Source organism: Acomys minous (assembly GCF_964271855.1).
Source record: "Acomys minous genome assembly, chromosome: 9".
Lineage (NCBI taxonomy): Eukaryota > Metazoa > Chordata > Mammalia > Rodentia > Muridae > Acomys > Acomys minous.
In genome coordinates this window covers 52,708,040-52,726,878 of record NC_140490.1, presented here as the reverse complement: position 1 = coordinate 52,726,878, position 18,839 = coordinate 52,708,040, and the positions used below count along the sequence as shown (strand labels likewise).

Sequence of the window (18,839 nt, the reverse complement as noted above, 5' to 3'; positions counted from 1 at the left end):
TCATGGCTCTGGCATCTCCAGCATCTCTGGATCTCTACTACAGGCTTGAAGTTCACAGCTTTATACAGTGGCCTCTCAGAGGCTCTGCCACTAACACATGTTGCCTGGCCTCAGGAGCTGAGATGAGAAATATTGTTTGTCAACTTGACTGTGTCTGAAGTAACAAACCAGTCAGCTGGGAATACCTGTGAAAGGTTTTTCTTGATTGGATCACTTGATATAGAAGATCCATGCTAAATCTGAATCATGTGAGTTTGGAAGACTTAACTCTAAATCTGGCCCACACCTTCTGGTGGCTGCCCACATAAGATGACATCAAAGAAGGGAGCTTTTGCTTTTTGTCCCTGAAATATGAGCACCAGACTGGGACTGCTGAGTTACCCATCCAGCCTTGTGGACTGAACAACTACAGGATTTCTCGGCTTTTCTGTCAGGAGACAACTATAGCTGCGCTACCTACCCACACATAATAAATCCCCTTTGAATGTATGTCTAGATCCAGTCTGTCAGTTTTGCTCCTCTAGAGGACGCTAACAAATAGAGCAGCTCTATAGGCTCAATTTTCTTAATACTTACACTTTTTTATGAACTCATTGACAGAGTGTACCTCACTTACAAGCCGACTAACCCAAACAATAGGAAAAGGAGATTAAAGAACCCCATAATGAAACCTGAAGAATATCAGTTCCACAGAATGATCCTCCCGATTAGTCAGCTGGACCTCAGCAAATCCACAGTTCAACCAAGGTTGCTGCTGGAACCTGGAACAGCAGCCAAGGCCCAGAGCCCAGGCAGCGGAGCCCAAAGCCTTGAAGCCTTCCCTGGAGCAGTTCTCTCTAGGAGCGCCTCTCCAAGTGTTGATGAACAGCTAAAACAATCCCAAGTCCTCTCTCTTAAATCTCCTGTTTGGGGCTCATATATAAATCTCCTCTCAGAGTCTCTACTAGGATGTTTTCAGCTGGCAACATCCAAGCTCCCCCACGAAGTGGTTCGACTTTTAAGTGGAAAAACATCCTGCTCTCTCACTAGTCTGTTCTCCATCCCACACCTGGGATCAACACAAACACATGTTTATCTCTCCTACACTTTCTGTCTCTGCTTCCTGTCTGTGGAGGAAGAACTCCTTCACCTTACATCTTTCATGCCTCAAAATCCAGACCATGTACATGACACTGCCTAGTTCAGCTTTCAGAATGGACCCCGGCCCTTTCTTTGAACCTCAATGGCAGAAGCTTCTGTATGCTGAAGCTGTGGGAAAACTTGACTAAATATTTGTTTTCTGGGAACAGAAAACCCCTTAGGCTTTCTCCTGTCACAAGTTATATGCTTAAGCAGGTGAGGCCTTGCCCTCAGAGTAGAGTGCCCTTTATTCCAGTGCAGAGCACACAGCGTTGTTTAGTGATGTTTATCTCTCTAACAGTCACAGTCTGTTTTTCAGCAGATGACTTTACAGCAGTCTTATGCTTCCTCTTACTCTCTTCCTCTGCAAGCTGCACAGTCTTTTCTTTCTGCTCTCCTTGTTTTTCTTCATTGTAGGCCTGCATCTGCATAATCAGTAATAACTATACCACGAACTCAGTGTTGTGCTGTCTTAAAATTTCCTTCGCTTAATAAATTAGTCCATTACTCTTTATTCTGGCCTCATAGAGGTTCTCAGGACACGAGCAGAATAGAGCCACAGTCTTTTTCAAATATCACATGAATAGCCTGTACCCATCCCCTCTTCCTCACAACCCAGGCCTCTACTGGTCACGTTTCTCTCCATATTATCTTCCACTAATAGCCATTAAGCTCTGCTTCCAACATTCAACAACTTTTCCAGCCTAAAGTTCTAAACTCTCTAGTGAAACAGTCATTCCCTCCCCTCCCCTGACAGAAAAAAATTAGTCCCCTTGTGGTTCTGTGCTCTGCTTCCTTTCTTGCAGTGTAGGCACTGCTACACACCTGGCTAGGAAGGATCCAGAATGGGTGGGGTTTGTAGGATCCTGGCTGGCCATGGTGCCACAGGGAGAAGGCCTTCTCCAAAGATGCTAGTGCTACAGTTCTTTTAGCTCTCCAGTGAGACAGTGGCTCTCAGATGATACTCAGTGAATCAGCTTGTGTATGTTTATTTGGGGTGAACAAGAGGAGTGGGAAGGGATTTCCAGGGTGGGCGCAGTCATTAATTGCCTAGAGCTCTTCATATAGGCTTGGGGGCCTTAGAAGGTTTTCCTCATTCACTGTGGAATGCTAACTGGCCAGCTAGCTTTCTTAAATTTTATTTATTTTCTTCTGTGCATTTGAGTATTTTGCCTGCATGTATGTATGTGTACTGGGCATCCATCGATGCCAGAAAGGGACATTGGATCTCCTGAACTGGCATTAAAGGCATTTGTGAAGTACCATGCTGGGAAGTGAACTTGGCTCTTAACTGCTAGGCTATCTATCTAGCACAGCGAGATTTCTTATATAGTCTAGGATGGTGCCACCCACAGTGAGCTGTGTCTACTCAAAACAATCATCCATCAAGACACTCCCTCACAAACAGGGTGACAAACCAGTGTGATCTGGGCAGTTCTTCAGTTGAGGTTTCTTTTTCCCAGGGACGCTGAGTTTTGCCAAGTTGATAATAAAACCTAACCAGCACAAATATACAGTGAGAAATGGCATTGGATCATATAGTAATTCTGTTCTTAGATTTTTTTTGAGGAACTGCCATACTGTTTTTCATGGTATTTACACCGATAAAAATTTCTACCATGATGTTTGGATAAACAGTGCTTACTTTAAAATGTGTGTCCCTTGCAATGGCAGACAGTATAAGCAGCACATGCAGCAGAGGAGACCCTTCCTCATAGAGTGTGTGTATACCAAAGAGGACCCCCTCAGGGGTGGCAGGACATGGAAGTCCGCTTTCCACATTAAACAGGTTCTTAATTACAGAGAAACTGGCATGTTGTGTAAGGATAGTAAAGTGACAGGCCTCAGTCACTGAGGTGGCTTCTTGTCATTGGTGGATCTATTTTCTTTCTTTCTGAACTGTGGCTTCCATGTATAATGAGGAAATAGGTTTAGCTTCAGTTTCCAAAAAGCGGAAGAGACTCAGTGTGCTCCAATAAAAATTCTCAGGGAAAAGGGAATGGTCCAGGCATTTGCTGCCTCTGTTGGATGTGCCTCTTGCATGTGGCCAGGGAGATGGAGATACACAAGTGCAGAGCATCACTGTCTATGGGAAGTGTGCAGGTAGTGCAGGAAGCATCAGAGGCCTGGGAGAAAGGAAATGAAGGCTGGAAAGACAGAATGTGGGGTGTGCTCTGGCCCTGTGGTGTGTTAAGACAACACTGAACAATCCATTGGGAACACGTTGAAGAAAGCATAAAGGACAGGGAAGGCCTGGGCAGGACTGTCACAGTGAGAGGAGACAAGCTAATAGATTGCTTTCGAAATGGGATATGGAGAGGAAATGACAGGATAGCCTTCCCTTTCTGGGAGCATGGGCGGAATTCTTCCCATCAAGCCGTACCTAGCTTTAATGATAATCACTGAGTGGCTGCTGCAGGCTAAGCCCTTTTTATGTGCGCTCTCTCCCTCGGTGTTCTCCCCAGCCCTGGCTGCTCACTGTTTGCCACCTGAGTCTTCTGCACTATACCTCTGCAGCAGGACTAACACTGTTCCTTCCCTTTCAGAAATGTGGTACTGGATCTTCCTCTGGGCTCTCTTCTCCTCTCTGTTTGTCCACGGTGCTGCAGGCGTGCTGATGTTTGTGATGCTGCAGAGGCACAGGCAGGGCAGAGTGATCTCCATCATTGCTGTCAGCATCGGGTTTCTGGCTTCTGTAACTGGAGCAATGATTACTAGTAAGTTGACTTGTTTTGTTTAAGGACATAATTTTACATGCAGTTACTGCTTTGGTAAGTACTTTCGTGTTGTAAAAGAAACATCATGTCTCATGTAGACTACTCCTCATCATTTCATAGCTTAGGACCTAGGAGGCACAGATGAGTTTATTTACTCACCAGGCAGACAGTTGCACTTCACTATGTGAAGATTTGCTCTGTGGGTATTTGTGGGAAATGGCATTGGCAAGGGGCATTAGTGGTTCATTTGAAAGTGGTGTATAACAAAGTAGTTTCTGCTTTAAAGACACTACTAACTACTAAGGAAGGAAGGTAGGCACTAAAATATGACAGTAACAGTTGTCATTTAAGAATGTGACAATATGGCCTTTGAGTCTGTGGGGTCATCTACCTGTGAAACAGCATGTAATTGCATTTCTTCCCGTACCGGTTATTATTGCAAGATTTCTCTGCCTCAAGAAACGTACAGGTTTTCTGCTGAGCTGTCCCATGCGTTTTCTTGCCTGTCACCTGGTTCTGCTTCCCTGGCTGTCCCCTGACACTGAGCCTGGCCCTACTCTGCCTTGTACTTCATAGAGTTAATTCTGGTTTCTGCGGCTGCTGCCTGAACAGAGCCTGGTTGCATCCTAGGAGCACCACAGCTGCTTTTTTTTTTTTACTGGCTATGCCTTTGGCAGCTGCTGATTTCTCTGAGGCACACACTTACATGGCACTCACTGCTGGCTGTCTTCTGTACTACTGGGAATTGCTCACTGCTGCACTGCATGTGTTTTGAGGCTCTCCATAAGGGACTTTTTTCTTTCAGTTGATTCTGGCCACAGAATATGAAGAAGGCCTTGCTTTTATAGCACAAGGGCTCCCTCCTTCACCTCTTCCAGAGTGATGAACATATTTCCTGTGAAGAGGAAAAGTGGTCTGCTGCAGTGAGATACCTGTAAGAAATAGTGATTCGTCTCTTAAAAATCCCATCTTTAGCCAGGCATGGTGGCGCACACCTTTAGTCCCATTACTGGGGAGGCAGAGGCAGGCAAATAGCTCTGAATTCAAGGCCAGCCTGGTCTACAAAGTGAGTCCAGGACAGTTAAGGCTACACAGAGAAACCCTGTCTCAGAAAAAAAAAATCCTATCTTTAACATCTGGTTCCCTGGGTTGCCTGGTGTTTGAGCATTGCGTGACTTTATCCTGTGGTTTCTCATCCACTTTGTCACACTTTGTCCTTGAAGCAAGCACCCAGGCACAGGCCCAGCTCCTGGGGTCCTAATAGAGTCACCTGGAAAGAGCCTGGGGGAGTACTGGAGGGTCTTGAAAGACAGCCAGAAAGTTTAGATTTTTTTTCCCTACAGGCCACAGAAAACAAATGGATATTTTAATTTTTCCTTTTCTAAAGATTCATTTTGGTATTTGCCTGCCTCTATGTATGTTCACCATGCGCATGGAGTACACACAGAGGCCAGAAGAGGGCATTAGGTTCACTGGAACTAAAGTTACAGCTGGTTGTTAGTTGCCACATGGGTGCTGGGAACTGAACCTGGGTCTTCTGCAAAAGCAGTAAGTAATCTGAGCCTCTGAGCAGTCTCTAGGCCACAAATAGATACTTTTAAAGGGGTTAATATGGGACAAAGCTCTTCAGTAAGAAATTTTGTTTTATAACTATATAGAGTATATGAAAAGAAGCAGGAGAAAACTCTGAGAGGGAAGGGCCCTTTTTTCCACACCCACTAATAAAATACCTAGACCGTGAGTTCTCAAAGAATACTGTTGGCTAGGTAGATGGGGCAAAGGAGAAAAAGAAGGAAGGAAGTAGAACCAAGAAGGGAAATAAAGGGGAAGGAAGGGAAATTAGGTACATGTAGAATGTATACTGTGCCAAGGTCTGAGCTAGGTGACGGCTATGCAGTGTTCACTGTGGTGACATTCAAAGAGTCAGGAAGGGACAGCTAGTGTGGGCTACTGTTGGTGTAACTGGGTCTATGAGCAGAGGAGGGAGAAGGAGTGTGCTCAGATGTTGTAAACACTGTGCATATGGATAGGTCGTTGTAAGATTTTGAAGGGTGTGTGAGAAATTTAATTCCACCTCCAATTATGTCTAATGTGGCTGTATACATATAACTCACTTTGCATTCCATTGCAAATATGATATTAGTGATTTTTGAAACTGCAATGAAATGTTTTTAAACCCTTGAACGTGTATGTCTGCCACAATTTCAGATAAAAATTTGGTTCTGGGGTTAGAAGACACAGAAATGTTTTGTTAGTAATTTTTTTACTTGCAAAAATGAATTATGAACGCTAATGAGAGTAATTAGCTGTATATCTTTATTCTTTGTTTTTAAAACATCTTTCCCATTTTTATTTTATGATGTTTTGCCTGCACGAAAGTCAGTGCACCACATGCATGCAGTGTTCTCAGGCTAGAAGAGGACATTGTATCCCCTGGAACTGGATTTACACATGGTTGTGAGCCACCATGTAAGTGCTGAGAATCAAACTTGTGTCCTCTGGAGGAACAGTCAGTGCTTTTAACCGCTGCGCCATCTCTCCAGCCACATGTGTCTTTTTCTAATGTAGCTTGTGGCGGTTTATCCATAGCTCTACATGGAATTCAACGGTTGCTAAATACCCGAATCAGTAAGGTGCTGATGTGATGGATGTTGGCACTCGTCCATTATTGCTTGTTACTTACATTTTTTTCTAAGAAAAAGTGATGTGTTGTTGGGGTTTTTGTTTGTTTGTTCTTCTCATTTTTGTTGGTATTGCTACTGCCTGATTTGATTTACACAAAAAAGAGGTGAGTTGGGTGGTGTTAGGGAGTGGCTCAGGGATGAGTACTTAGTGTTCTAAGTGTGAGAACCACAGTTGGTGCCCCAGCTCCCATGCAAAACCCTGGCTGTGGCCACACAAGCCTATAGCCGCGCACTGGGGTGGGAATGGGGACATTGCCATAGCCCAGCTGCGGAGTGATGAGCTTCCTGTGTCAAGTGAGTAAGGTAGAGAGTGATAGTAGAAGTCACCCAGGAGCAGGACACAGCCAGCATCCTTCTCTTACCTCTACATGTGAGCACATGCAACCTGCCTCTCCCACACATACATGAAGATTTTCTTTTTTATTTTGTGTTTGTTTGCTTGCTTGTTTGAGTCAGGGTTTCTTTTTGTAGCCCTGGCTGTCTTGGAACTCTCTCTCTCTGTAGACCAGGCTGGCCTAGAACTTAAAAGATTTGCCTATCTTTGCCTCTGCCCTTGAGTGCTGGGGTTAAAGGCATGTGCCACCAAACCCTGCTACAAATAAAGTTTTAAAAAGGAAAAAAAATACTTTATTTCTGTAAACTGTCCAGTTTTAGCTGTCTTACAGAGACATCTTCTTGTTGGTTTAATTTGCATTTCCCTATGTACTGCTGAGTCTCAGCGTCTCTTTCTTCACTCACTGTTCACAAAGCTTTCCCTTGTGCACATAACTCTGTGCTCTTCTCCGGCTGCACCTGTTTCCTTCTTACTGCATTACATGTGTTCATGCTGAGGGCCTCTGGCTGGTTTGGGGTTTGCGCATGACTTTTCCCAGGCTCTTATAATTGCCTCCATGCAGTGAGTTTCTTGAGTAGAAGTATTTAAACAGCAATGTAATCTAGCTTGCAGGTTTGTTTGTTTTTTTCCCACTTACGGTTTATAATTTGGGGCTTTAAACAGACATTCTGGTATATATCCTTTATTTTATGCTTTTATCCATTTTAGTAAGTCTTTAATTTATCTAGAGCAGGAGTCAGCAAAAAAAAAAAAAAAAAAGGGGGGTGGAGAAATGGTAAATGTTCTGCACTCAGGAGGCAATGATCTCGGTTACTCAAGCCTGCCATTGTAGCACAAAACATACATGGATGTGGGAAAATGAATGGACATCACTTGTACCAAAGAAAACAATTTCCAGAACAAGCATCTGTAGTCAGACTATAACTCATGCCTTTCCCAAGTCTACCTTTGCTTTTGGTGTTAATTGGGGTCCCTTTTACATGGTAATTCAGTTTCCACCCCAGCACCCACTGAAGTGACCCGTCAGTTGCTAATCCGTCTGTGGGTGCTGCCCTCTTGTTCACTGTGTTCGCATGTCCAGGGGTCATCTCTTGGCATTTGTGATTTGTTCATCATTTTGTCTATTCTCTCAGCAAGACCTCACTTCTTAGGTCTCTGGTTTTGTATTGTGTTGTGGCAGTGCTGTGGTGTAGTGTGTCCCAGGCAATGCGTCTGCTGAGTCCTCCCAAAAGCAGGAGTATGGTTTTTGTTAGCACTTACTTGGGACGCTCTGGAATGTTAGGACGTGTGACATGTCCACCTAGGGAAGCCTTCCTTTCCTCAGAGTCTAGAGTGTCTCAGTAGGAGACTGTGTGCTGTGCTTGAACCCTAAGCACTGTCTACCGCTGGTATGCATGGCACTTTTGATCAATCTTTAGTTGGGCTGATGTGAAGAAATATTGTGACGCTTGTTAGGAAGATTCACAGAGGCCTGTATGTGAAGAGATGAATGGACTGCTGACAAGCCAAGCATCAAGTCAGATAGAGCCTGAGACCGAAGAAACAACTGAAGTTTAGTGAAAGATAAAGAACTTAAAACTCAAAAAATTAACAGAAGAGTTACATGCTATTAAAGTGTAACATGTCAAAATTGGCATAAGGAGAAATAGGCAGTATTAGTAGACCACTAACTATATTTAAATTATTGAAATGCAGAAGGGCCTTTCCCCTAACTCTCCAGACCCAAGTGCAGTATTCAGTTCACCCCTACCAAAATTGTAAGGAATAACCCCCCCCCCCCTTTAATCCAAATTATTACAGAAAGTTGCATGGCTCTTGCTGAGACTGGTCCCGCCCAATGTGTTGGGAAAGTTTAAAAAGTTAAAGACGCAAGTATGAGCTGATCAGCTATGAGAATGCTGCTTCTGGAGTGCAGACATCACTGACATCAAGGGCCTTTGCTGTTTGTCTTTAATTTTTATGCATGGGAGTTTTGCTTATATGTACATCTGTACCCCTTGTGTGCTTGTTGCTCATGGAGACCAGAAGAGAGCATTGGATCCCTTGGGGTTACACACAGTCGTGTGCTACCATGTAAATGCTAGGAACTGACCCAGGTCCTCTGAGAAGGTAGTCTGTATTCTTAACCAGCGAGCCATCTCTCCAGCCTGTGTGTGTTTGAGAAAGGATGGCCTAGAACGCACTGAGATCCACCTGTCTCTGCCTCATGAGTGCTGGGAGTAAAGGTGTGTGCCACTGTGCCTGGCTCTTTCTTTTTTCTTTTCTACTACTTCCTCTTTTTCTCCCTTTCCTTTTCTTTTTTCCCCCCTCCCTCCCTCCCTCCCTCCTCTCTTTCATAGGATACTAAACCCATTTCATTTTAAAGTTTACAGTTGTGGTTTTATTTGTAGCATTTTGTTCTTTAGTCCACCTGATGGAATGAGGTAGGAACTTGAATTTATTTCTTCCGGATGGCTAGTCCAGCACCATGAGCTGAGCTGTGAGACACTGATAGGCTTTTCTGTGTCATGACTACTTGCTAGAATTAGTAGACAGAGGACCAGGGCCAGCACCTATCTTCTCTCTCTCTCCCCCCCCCCTCTCTCTCTGTGTATGTCTACATATATGTATGTATATTATATGTGTGTGTGTGTGTATTCCTTTTTTTAAGGCCATGAGAATTTATTCTGAAATAAGACATGAGTGACAATTGTTAATGAAAAGTGATTCTCACATTAAAAGCGATAAAAGCATAAACTATGTATTACAGCTTTCAGTTGAAAAAGCCATTTTTTAATTCAGTGGCTGCATGTTGTATGGTAAAGTTAACTTTTAACCAGTCACATGGAAAAGTATGTACTTTATCAATTGAAGATGTGTCAAGGTAATCTGCTTTGGTAAACTGAAAGGTGACTTTTGTGGTGGTCAGGTGATGCCCTGGGTGACCCTATGCTCTGCTTCCCCCACAGGTGCAGCAGTGGCAGGCATCTACAGAGTAGCTGGGAAGAACATGGCCCCCCTGGAAGCCCTGGTGTGGGGCGTAGGGCAGACTGTACTGACGCTTATCATCTCCTTTTCAAGGATCCTTGCGACACTTTGAAGTTCTGAGGGAATGTCTTCATAACTAAGGAAATGGATGTACAGCTTCCCTGGAAATGGCATTCACCAGCTGAAATGCAGTGGTACAAGTGGGGACCCAGCAAGTCAGTAACCTAGGGAAGACCTTGACACCTGTGGAAAGCCTGCCCTCTGGCGTCCAAGCGATTGCACTACCGCACTGCACCTTATGTGCCTCCATCCCAGGCAAGGTGCACAAGACACTATGTGAAGCTGCAAGAAAAAGCACCTTGTTTAGCTGCCAATCAGGTTAACATTGGTGTTGAAATCATTGTTCTAAACAGTGTTGTGTTAAGTTACAGAAACGTTTTGAGAAATTGATCTATGTGCCAAACTTTTCTTTCTGTTAACATTGATCATGTGACAGTTCGCAAGTGTAGATGTAGGTGAGTGCTGTGAATATACTTGACATGGATTCAGGTAACATAGTCAGATTTTGTTTTGTTATGCTAACTCTCATGAACACTGGATACTGGGCTTTCAATACTAAGGAAGGCATTTGGTTTTTAAAGCTGTGTTTCTGGGAGTTGGGGCTTTAATATGTCTATGTGTTGTTATTTAATTTATGTAAAAAAACAATAGTCTTCTTAATGGAGGATTAGCTGAGCTGTTCTAAGGACTCAAATAGACTTGTAGGGTGCGTACTTTTCAGTAACTTACACCCTTTTAATGGTTTCCCTCATACATCATATTCTATTTATATGGATTCAAAACCTTTATGGGTCAAACACATTGTCACTTGTGTCTCATAAAAATTTAATTTGAAATTTTTCTTATAAATTTTGTAAGAAAAAGTCTGAAATGCATGTTGCATTCTTTGACTCTAAAGTTTTTTGCCTCACAGAACACAACCTTCTAATTCATGTTGCGATGGGATTGTGTTGTATGGGGTGCGTGTGTCCGCACTCTTTGATTCCGGAGTACTAACAGCTTAGAGAGTGGCCTAACTTAGGCTCTGGGATTAAGAATGCCTCATTTGTAGAAGAACAGTAAGTACCTTACATAGGATGAGCAGTAAACTCTCACTCTGTATATGTGGCAATGTTAGAGATAGACCAAGCTAAAGCTGAGGAAAGAGTGTATCAGTTTGCAAGTTTGAGTGTACCATGACAGCACCAATCCTTCATCTGAGGGGTTGACTTTAGTGGTGTGATCTACCAGAGTCAAGTAGTCTTTGACCACATTGATTAAAAGTGCAAATGTGTTTTGTCTACAGAGCCTTTTAGAAGGTTTAGAAAAATATGTAGTTGCTTGTAACGAATACAAGAAGTCAGGAAACTACAGACCCTGGTTGATCTGAGCGTGTACATGCGCGTATGCGCATGTGAACCAGTTGTAGTTACAAATGTGCTAACTTAAAGGAAGACCCATTGTAGAGATTATGAATTCACAAGTAACCTAAAAAATAACTTAGCACCCTGAGCTCTTTAACTTACTTTGGTTTTAATACTTTTATGATCCATGTCCCCTTTTCTATATCAAAAAGAATATAGTAATAATTTTTGGAGGGGCTGCTTTTGCCAGTGAATAAGCCAGTTTAGATTTACTAATAATGTGGCTTGGAAATTGAACAACCCCCAAATCAACCAATAAGCAAGTCTACATCCTTAGAGTTGTCAGAGAACAGGTCTTGAAATTGATTCTTTTTATTGTGTACAGGCCTGCTGTTCTTCCCTGTGTTCTTTATATTCTTAATGTTTTCTAAAATTAAATTTAGGCATCTTTTCCAGATAGCCATGGCTCTCCTTTCCTGTTAGGCTGATTTCTGCCCTAGTCAATAACTCAGAGCTTTGCATACCAGGATGAGAATCACTATCACAGATGTTGTCTTGTGCACAGAACAAATATTTATTTTAACAGGGTTATTTTATGATATAAGAAGGTCATCAAGTTGAGGTAATATGGAGCCCATTGTTCATAACCTAAAATTAACTAGAAATGAACTTGAAGCATTGACTATGTGAATGAATGGACCAAAGAGGCTTGAGCTTGTGTTTGCTCTAGGATGAAGGTCTAAGAGGGTTACTTACCACTTTATAGACTGCCCTGCGGTCCTCTCACTGTCAGGCTGATGTGCATTAGGAATTGTGTTTGTATGTGTGCGTGCACTTTTAATTATAGGGACGTTTTTAGTTACTCTCTTCAGTTATTTCCATTGGAATTTTGTGTAACTATCACTCTTGGTATTCTGAAATGCAGTTGAGTAGTGTGGATTTATGAAGCTGTCTAAATAGTTATTTACATGGTGAAGTTTTTAAGAAGTTAGCTGTTTCTTATAGAGACAAAATGTTCAATGATATATAAATACACACACAAGTGTATCATTAAATACATATATAGATAGCTATATATGACCACAGTCCAATTGGAAAGCTTTGTCTGATGAACATTTTCCTGTTCTACTGGAGACATTGGTATATTTGTTCAGTTAAATGATCTCTTAAATAGACTGGAGGGTATTTACAATTTTTTGCTGGAGACTTGTTTAGGACATGACAGAAGCTCTTATTGACGTAGTCAGGTTTCATTTTCTTAAAACTCAGCTGTGGCTTAGCAGTAACTTTTTCCCTTTTACTCCAGGGCCTCCTGTAAGCTACTAGTGAAGCCCGTCATGGGCCCTGGCACTGGTTCCGTTGGCTTCTCTGGAGACATCATTAATTTAAATCCTCATGTGTGTCATGCTGTGTTGAAGACTTGCCCTGGATACTTTCTTAGTGTTTGCAGCACAGAATCCCACTGCTCCTTTTCTAAGCTGTCAGGAGCGTTGTTTTTGAAAGAAAGGAAATAAGGTACGCTGTGAAGAACAAGGACAATGTAAGGTCAGAGAATGCTATAGGAAACAGCGCCGCTAGGACCTTCCATTTGCAATATGGAAGGGACAGTAGCCTCTTTCAGATGCCCAGGCTGGCATTCACTACCTAGCTAAGTTTGGTGAGTTCTTTTTTGTAGATCTCCTATGTACAAGGATGGCTGAAGTAGGATTTCCTCAGAGTCTACCTGGAACTGGAAAAATAATTCCATACCTTAAAAAGGTTGGAATAGTACCTTGTTGCTTCCTGAGACTCATCCTTTTGTTTTGCTTTGTTTATTCGAGACAGGGTTTCTCTGTGTAGACTTGGCTGTCCTGGACTCACTTTATAGACCAGGCTGGCCTTGAATTCACAGACATCCGACTGCCTCTGACTACCGGAGTGCTGGGATTACATGTGTCCACCACCACGCCTGGCTGGGATTCATCCCTTTTTCTGTCCCATGACCTCATTTTTCTTTTCCCATCTTGTCCTCTGAATTGGGCATTTTACTATCTTAGACATTGCTCTGAACAAGGTGGAAAAGGACTAGGTTCTTAGCCAGTGGTGCAGGCTCGAATCTGGGCTCAATGTCAATTTTGTTCACTTTGTTTGTAGCGTCATGTAACTACTTTTAGCTTCAGGTCTCACTTTGACATTTGATTAATACTTCCTGTGGGTAAAACAATATGCATCTGACAGTAAGTACTCAAGACAGTCAATAGAATTTTAAAGGTATATTTTACAATAGCCATTGGAAATAGTGTTTTGTGAAATTCACCTTCATCCATTTCCATTTTTTTCTGTGTATTTAAGAAGGAAAAAAAATCCTTTCATATGATCTTTCTTTTGTCACCTCCTCTTTACCCTCTAAAGCCAACAGATAACTTTCTTCAGAATACTTTGGGGGATTGGTGGTGGATGTGATGGGGTAAACAGGAGTAAATGACAGGTCTGGTCACCACTGGTCACTGTAGGAAGAGTACCTGTGGCCAGAATTTCCTCCACTGCCTTTTCCCACTTTCTTTGGTTTGACTAGAACGTTCACTGATGCCACCATATGCATATTGCCCTTGTATTAGCGCCCCACCCCTCTGGTCATCTATCAGCTGTCACCCTGAGCCCTGGTACCCTATGTCCTGTCATTGTTGGCACTGGCTCTTATTACCCACCCCCTTTTAAACTAACTTTAAAATACCATTATTGTAAACATGACCATTTTATAATATAAGAGGTAACAGGAGGCTGAGGGCACTTTCTAAAGTGTCTGTAGATGACAGTGCTCTTGCCATTGAGACCTTTTTAAAGAATGTCTCAAAACAATCTTTGGAAACATCCCGATTTATTTCATTTATAAGATACGAAGAATATGGGAAAATTATTGAGGAATTTCTGATGATGGGTTTAGATTGCAGAGAGGTATGGTGACACAGGTTGAGTATAACTGGGTAATTACTGTTTTATTTTCAAATCAGGGGTTTTATTCTCAGTGGTTAGACTTGAGGTCATCCAGTAATGTCCTCACTGTCCATAATTTCTCATCCATTTGGATATAAAGGACATTATTCAATATTAAAATATAATGTATTTAAAATGTATAATACCATTTGTAACAAAGGGAAATTTAAAAAGGGAGGGTTGTTAGAGAGGTTAATGCACAAAGCCAAAAGCATACATGATAAAGTGCCCTGCGTTGTGCAAACATAGTTCCTCCATCCCATTAAGACTCTGAACTATCAGTGAGACACAAGTTTGCTAGTGCCTTGCTCTAGTGAGTGTGGGCTCTATCAAACACATGCATTTAAAATCATGGTGCATTTTGTGTGTCGTGGGTCTGCCCTTCTCCCTTGAAGATCCGTGTTCCTTGTAGGTGATCCAGTGTGGTGTGCTGGTCTCTAAATTTGCCTATCTCAGAACATAACTAAGATCTGTTTGGGAGGAATTAATGCTTAATATATGAAATGGTTTCAGTAAACAAGGAGAAGTGCTGGCTAACTCTATGAGGGTCATGGCAGCACTCACTTTTCTGAGCAAGCTGAGCTGTGATCCAGAATATTTTCTTCATCTAGGAGATTGGCTTTCACATTCTCTACCTATGTGTGTGGCACATGTGCTGAACTTACAATGGCTTTTTTAGGTTTTGCAAACTAATTTCTTTAGCAGTTTCTCTCACAATCTCTCTCCTTTCCAAAGCAGATGTCATACATCATAATTTAGACACATACAGTTCATTGACAGAAGCTGAAGTGCTGGTCTAGAGAGAATATTCAGTGCCTGTATTTATGCTGCAGTTATCTTATCAAAAAGGAAGTAGCTGAAGGCATGGGGGAGTGAGGGGAGGGGCAGGGGGCCAGACCGACAGTGTGATGCTCCTGTGTCCTTTAGTATGATACCCTGTGCCCACACCTAGTGAAACAGCTCTTCCCTTTTGAGAAATGCCTGGGTCTGTAATGTAACCTGGGAAACAGCATGACATAAATACCTGGAAAGAGGGACTCTGATGCACGACTAACAGAGCCCAGTAGCCAGAGTACCTTCCCTCCTAGATGTGTATTGGGGATTACTTTTTCAAAAAATAACTTTTTTACAGCCTAACCTAAATGAACAGTAGCTTGGGAATACTACTGACATTAAAAGGGTTTTGTTGTTGTTTTGGTTTGTTTGTTTGTTTTTTTTTTAAGTTAAGTTTTTGAGATAGAGTCTCACTCTGTAGCCCAGACTGGCTTTGAACTTGTGATCCTTCTGTCTCAGCCTCTCAGGTACCAGGATTGCAGGTGTGTGCCACTGTGCTTAGCTCCTTCTTTTTAAACCAAAATGTTTACGTTTTATCACAGAATGTGGTTGGGCTGGAATAGTTTTAACTATTTCTTCCTAGAAAGAAAAAGACTCTGGTTTGTATAGTTTTCCTTAGTGTTTTTGATAGTGGGTGCATTTTCCATCAGTAAGTTTAGAAACGCTCTCACTCTTTCCCCATACACACCTTTAGTCATGAGTTTAAATGGACAAATAGGAAGCTCCCCTGACGCTCATTTTAGCCATATGATCTGGCAGAACGTTCACCTGTGGTTTTAGCCTAAGTATTAGCCCCTGCCTTAAGATGACCCAGGATGAGGGAGCAGCTTTAAAGTTACATGCTAGCGTGGCTTTGCTTAAGTAGCATAAGAATAGCTGAGCCAGCAGATAATAAGAAATGCTCTTTGAAATTGTGATTACACTCAGCCCGCTGACAGATCACTTAGCTAAACCACAGTTTGATTTTTTAAAAGCTAAATGATGTCTCGGTGCCTTGAAAGTTAAGAACCTTTTGCAAAGTGGACTTAGGGAGGTCTGGGGATTGGCACCAAAGAGCTGGCTTTGTGCCCTCCACCTGCAGTGAGATTCCAAAGCTTAGGGTGGGCCCTGAGACAAGACCAGCTACTAACTTCTTACTATCCTACTATCACAGATGACAGCCACTTGTACTGTCCTTCACCACATGGGGGCATTTTCCTTTTCTTTCTCTTTTTCCTTCCTTCCTTTTTTTTTTTCCCAAGTAAGTATGAAATGGGAAAAATGTAGTCAAGCAAATTAAATGTGGGATTTTAAAGTTGAGTTTTATGGTATACTAGACCTTCTGTGTGAACAGTATTAGTTAAATATTGTGGTACAAAGGCAGACACTTTATGTAACCTTTAGATATATGTTTACCATCAGGGGTTTATTTTTACAATAGAAATACTAAATGTACTGTGAAGCTTAAAGACAGGAAGCATAGATATTGGAGGGTGCTCCTCAAACAGGAGCGTGTTTGATGAAGTACCCGCGTTATGTGAACACAATTTTCCCTTCTGTTAAGACTATAAACTACACTGTATGAATATGTGTACTGCATGTTTACATAAAACAATTTCATTTTGAAGGATTATTTAAACTATGTTTATATGTAATACCTAACAGGCTGTAAATATTGTATACTATTGATTTTTAATTTTATATGAGCAATTTTTTTATTTCCCAAGTCATGTACAAATCTCATTGTGTATATAGCATAACTCCCTGGAGAACACAAATTTTGCAGTGAATTTTAAGTATTTTAATTGCAGTAAGCATCAGGTTAGCCTCAGAGATTCTGGTCCTTATTTTAAATTATTTTTCACCACACATTTTCTTCAAAGGGCAGCAATAAACATATGCAAGTTATTTTGATTCTTGAACGTCGGCCTGTGAAGATAAGACCGCAGTTCAATTCACTGCTGTACAGGAAAGATGCACAACTCACACCATCTGGCATCTGGTCCCAAGACAGCTTCTGAGATCCGCACATGGCTCTCCTCTTTGTAATATACAGGGTGAACTGCTGATAACACACAGAGCATCTGTCAAAGTGAACCCAGCACTTCAATGTCATTACACAGAATTTATTGGATTAAAGTTTGTAATATACAGTATTTTAATAAAGTTTCTGTATTCAATTTCATGCACTTATATATAAATAAACCTGTCTTTAAAAACTTTATACAGTGCTGGACTCTTGGCTTGTATACAGTCTGTTTCCTCTCACCACATTCACAGTGTTTTCTCACAGGCCAGTGATGTAGCATGGAGCCACAGTACCTGCCTAACCTTTGGAAGATCCTAGGTCACAAAAACCGTAGAAAATGCAATCACATGGCCTCTCTTGATCTTTCATCAGTTTTTTTCTCAGCAGTTTCACCTGTGAACTTTGAAAGTGTTAAAAAAGTAAGCAACAAGTTACTAGACCAATCTGGCCTATTTTATATTTGCCTGTAGCCTCTTACCTTAAACCAACCCTGGGCCAGAGAAGCATTTATCTCTAAGAGTTACTTTTCTAACAATTACATCATGGGAGTGGGTTGATGGCTCAGTCAATAACGCTGGCTGTGTTCAGAGCTCCAATACACATAGAAAAAGCCAAATGCTGTTCTATGCTTATCCAACTCAAGCATTAGGGAGGGGAAGACAAGAGGATCCCTGGGGCTTGGTCCTTAACCAGTCCTGATATAGCCAGTATAGATTCTGTCTCTAAAAATAAGGTAGCCTAGTGAGATGGCTCAGTAAGTGAAGCGCTCGACCCTACAGGCTGGAGAAAGTTTAAACATAGATAGAGGCTGATAGAGGGAGGCATTGGACATTGGCCTTCTCTCTCTCTCTCTCTCTCTCTCTCTCTCTCTCTCTCTCTCTCTCTCTCTCTCTCTCTCTCACACACACACACACACACACACACACACACACAGCCTTATGGAGCCTCAGGATGAGGACTATCAAATTCTAGACAGATTTTGGGTTTTTTAAAGGGATTTCTGAGGGAGGTGGCAGGCTCACCATCTTCTTGAAAAGGGAATAAGGCAGTCATTCCTTCAAATGTCACTAGGACAAAAACATTCTCATTTCTCCTTAAGAATTACAAAATTACTAAATACCTTCCCATACTGATAATGATCAAACCAAACAGAAGCCTCAGACAAAACACACATCTTGTACAAATGCACAAAGAGTTTGTTACTTTTCTTTATTTTCTTGGATTCTTAATATTTTGAAATGATTTTGAAACAAGTAGCTTTACATATTTTATATCTGCTAAGCATTGAGAGAAAGCACTAAATTTCAGACAAGATCAGAGACAAAGAGAACCCAGAAAAACAGATACTTGACTCCTATACCAAGCCTTGTGGAGGACAAGCCCTGCTCAGACAGGACAAAACAGCCCAGATTTACTGAAAGAGTATTCAAGTTGTTGATGTTTTTAAGCCTAACCCTTGTTAATTCATAAAATGGGGACAACAAAGGAAATCCACAAGACCTATGGTGCATCTTTCAGAGAGAAATTGTGTCTGCCTCCAGAAACATCTGAGAAGCATCTATGTTTGCACTTAACTTTCTCATTATTTGTTGTCACCAGACCCACTTTGGGCCAGTTTTATGAATCTCCTTCAGGCTCCTGTGGGGTTTGTAGAATGGAATTGCATTGGATAGTTTGGTTGCAAGGCTACACTTGGCCACTAGATGGTGCAATGGTTCTATTTATTTTTCTACTTCGGTGTCAAGTGGTCTGTACTTTTAGGGCTTAGGCTTATTCCCTTAAGATACAGCTAATTGCTTT

The 18,839-nt window shown here is 41.9% G+C and overlaps 1 protein-coding gene across 2 annotated transcripts in view; it reads left to right on the top strand.

The window, feature by feature from the left end:
* The window catches only part of TMEM170B (transmembrane protein 170B), a 35,454-nt gene extending 18,220 nt beyond the window's left edge, over positions 1 to 17,234 (top strand). Inside the window, exons 2-3 of one of the 2 annotated variants that reach the window (XM_084794861.1) lie at positions 3,666 to 3,836; positions 9,803 to 17,234. In XM_084794861.1, coding sequence (XP_084650987.1) covers positions 3,666 to 3,836; positions 9,803 to 9,933 — 302 coding nt within the window. In that variant the 3' untranslated portion in view covers positions 9,934 to 17,234. The remainder of the gene's footprint in view (positions 1 to 3,665; positions 3,837 to 9,802) is intronic. The other variant, XM_084794862.1, reaches the window with a different exon arrangement.
* Positions 17,235 to 18,839: the final 1,605 nt, after the last annotated feature.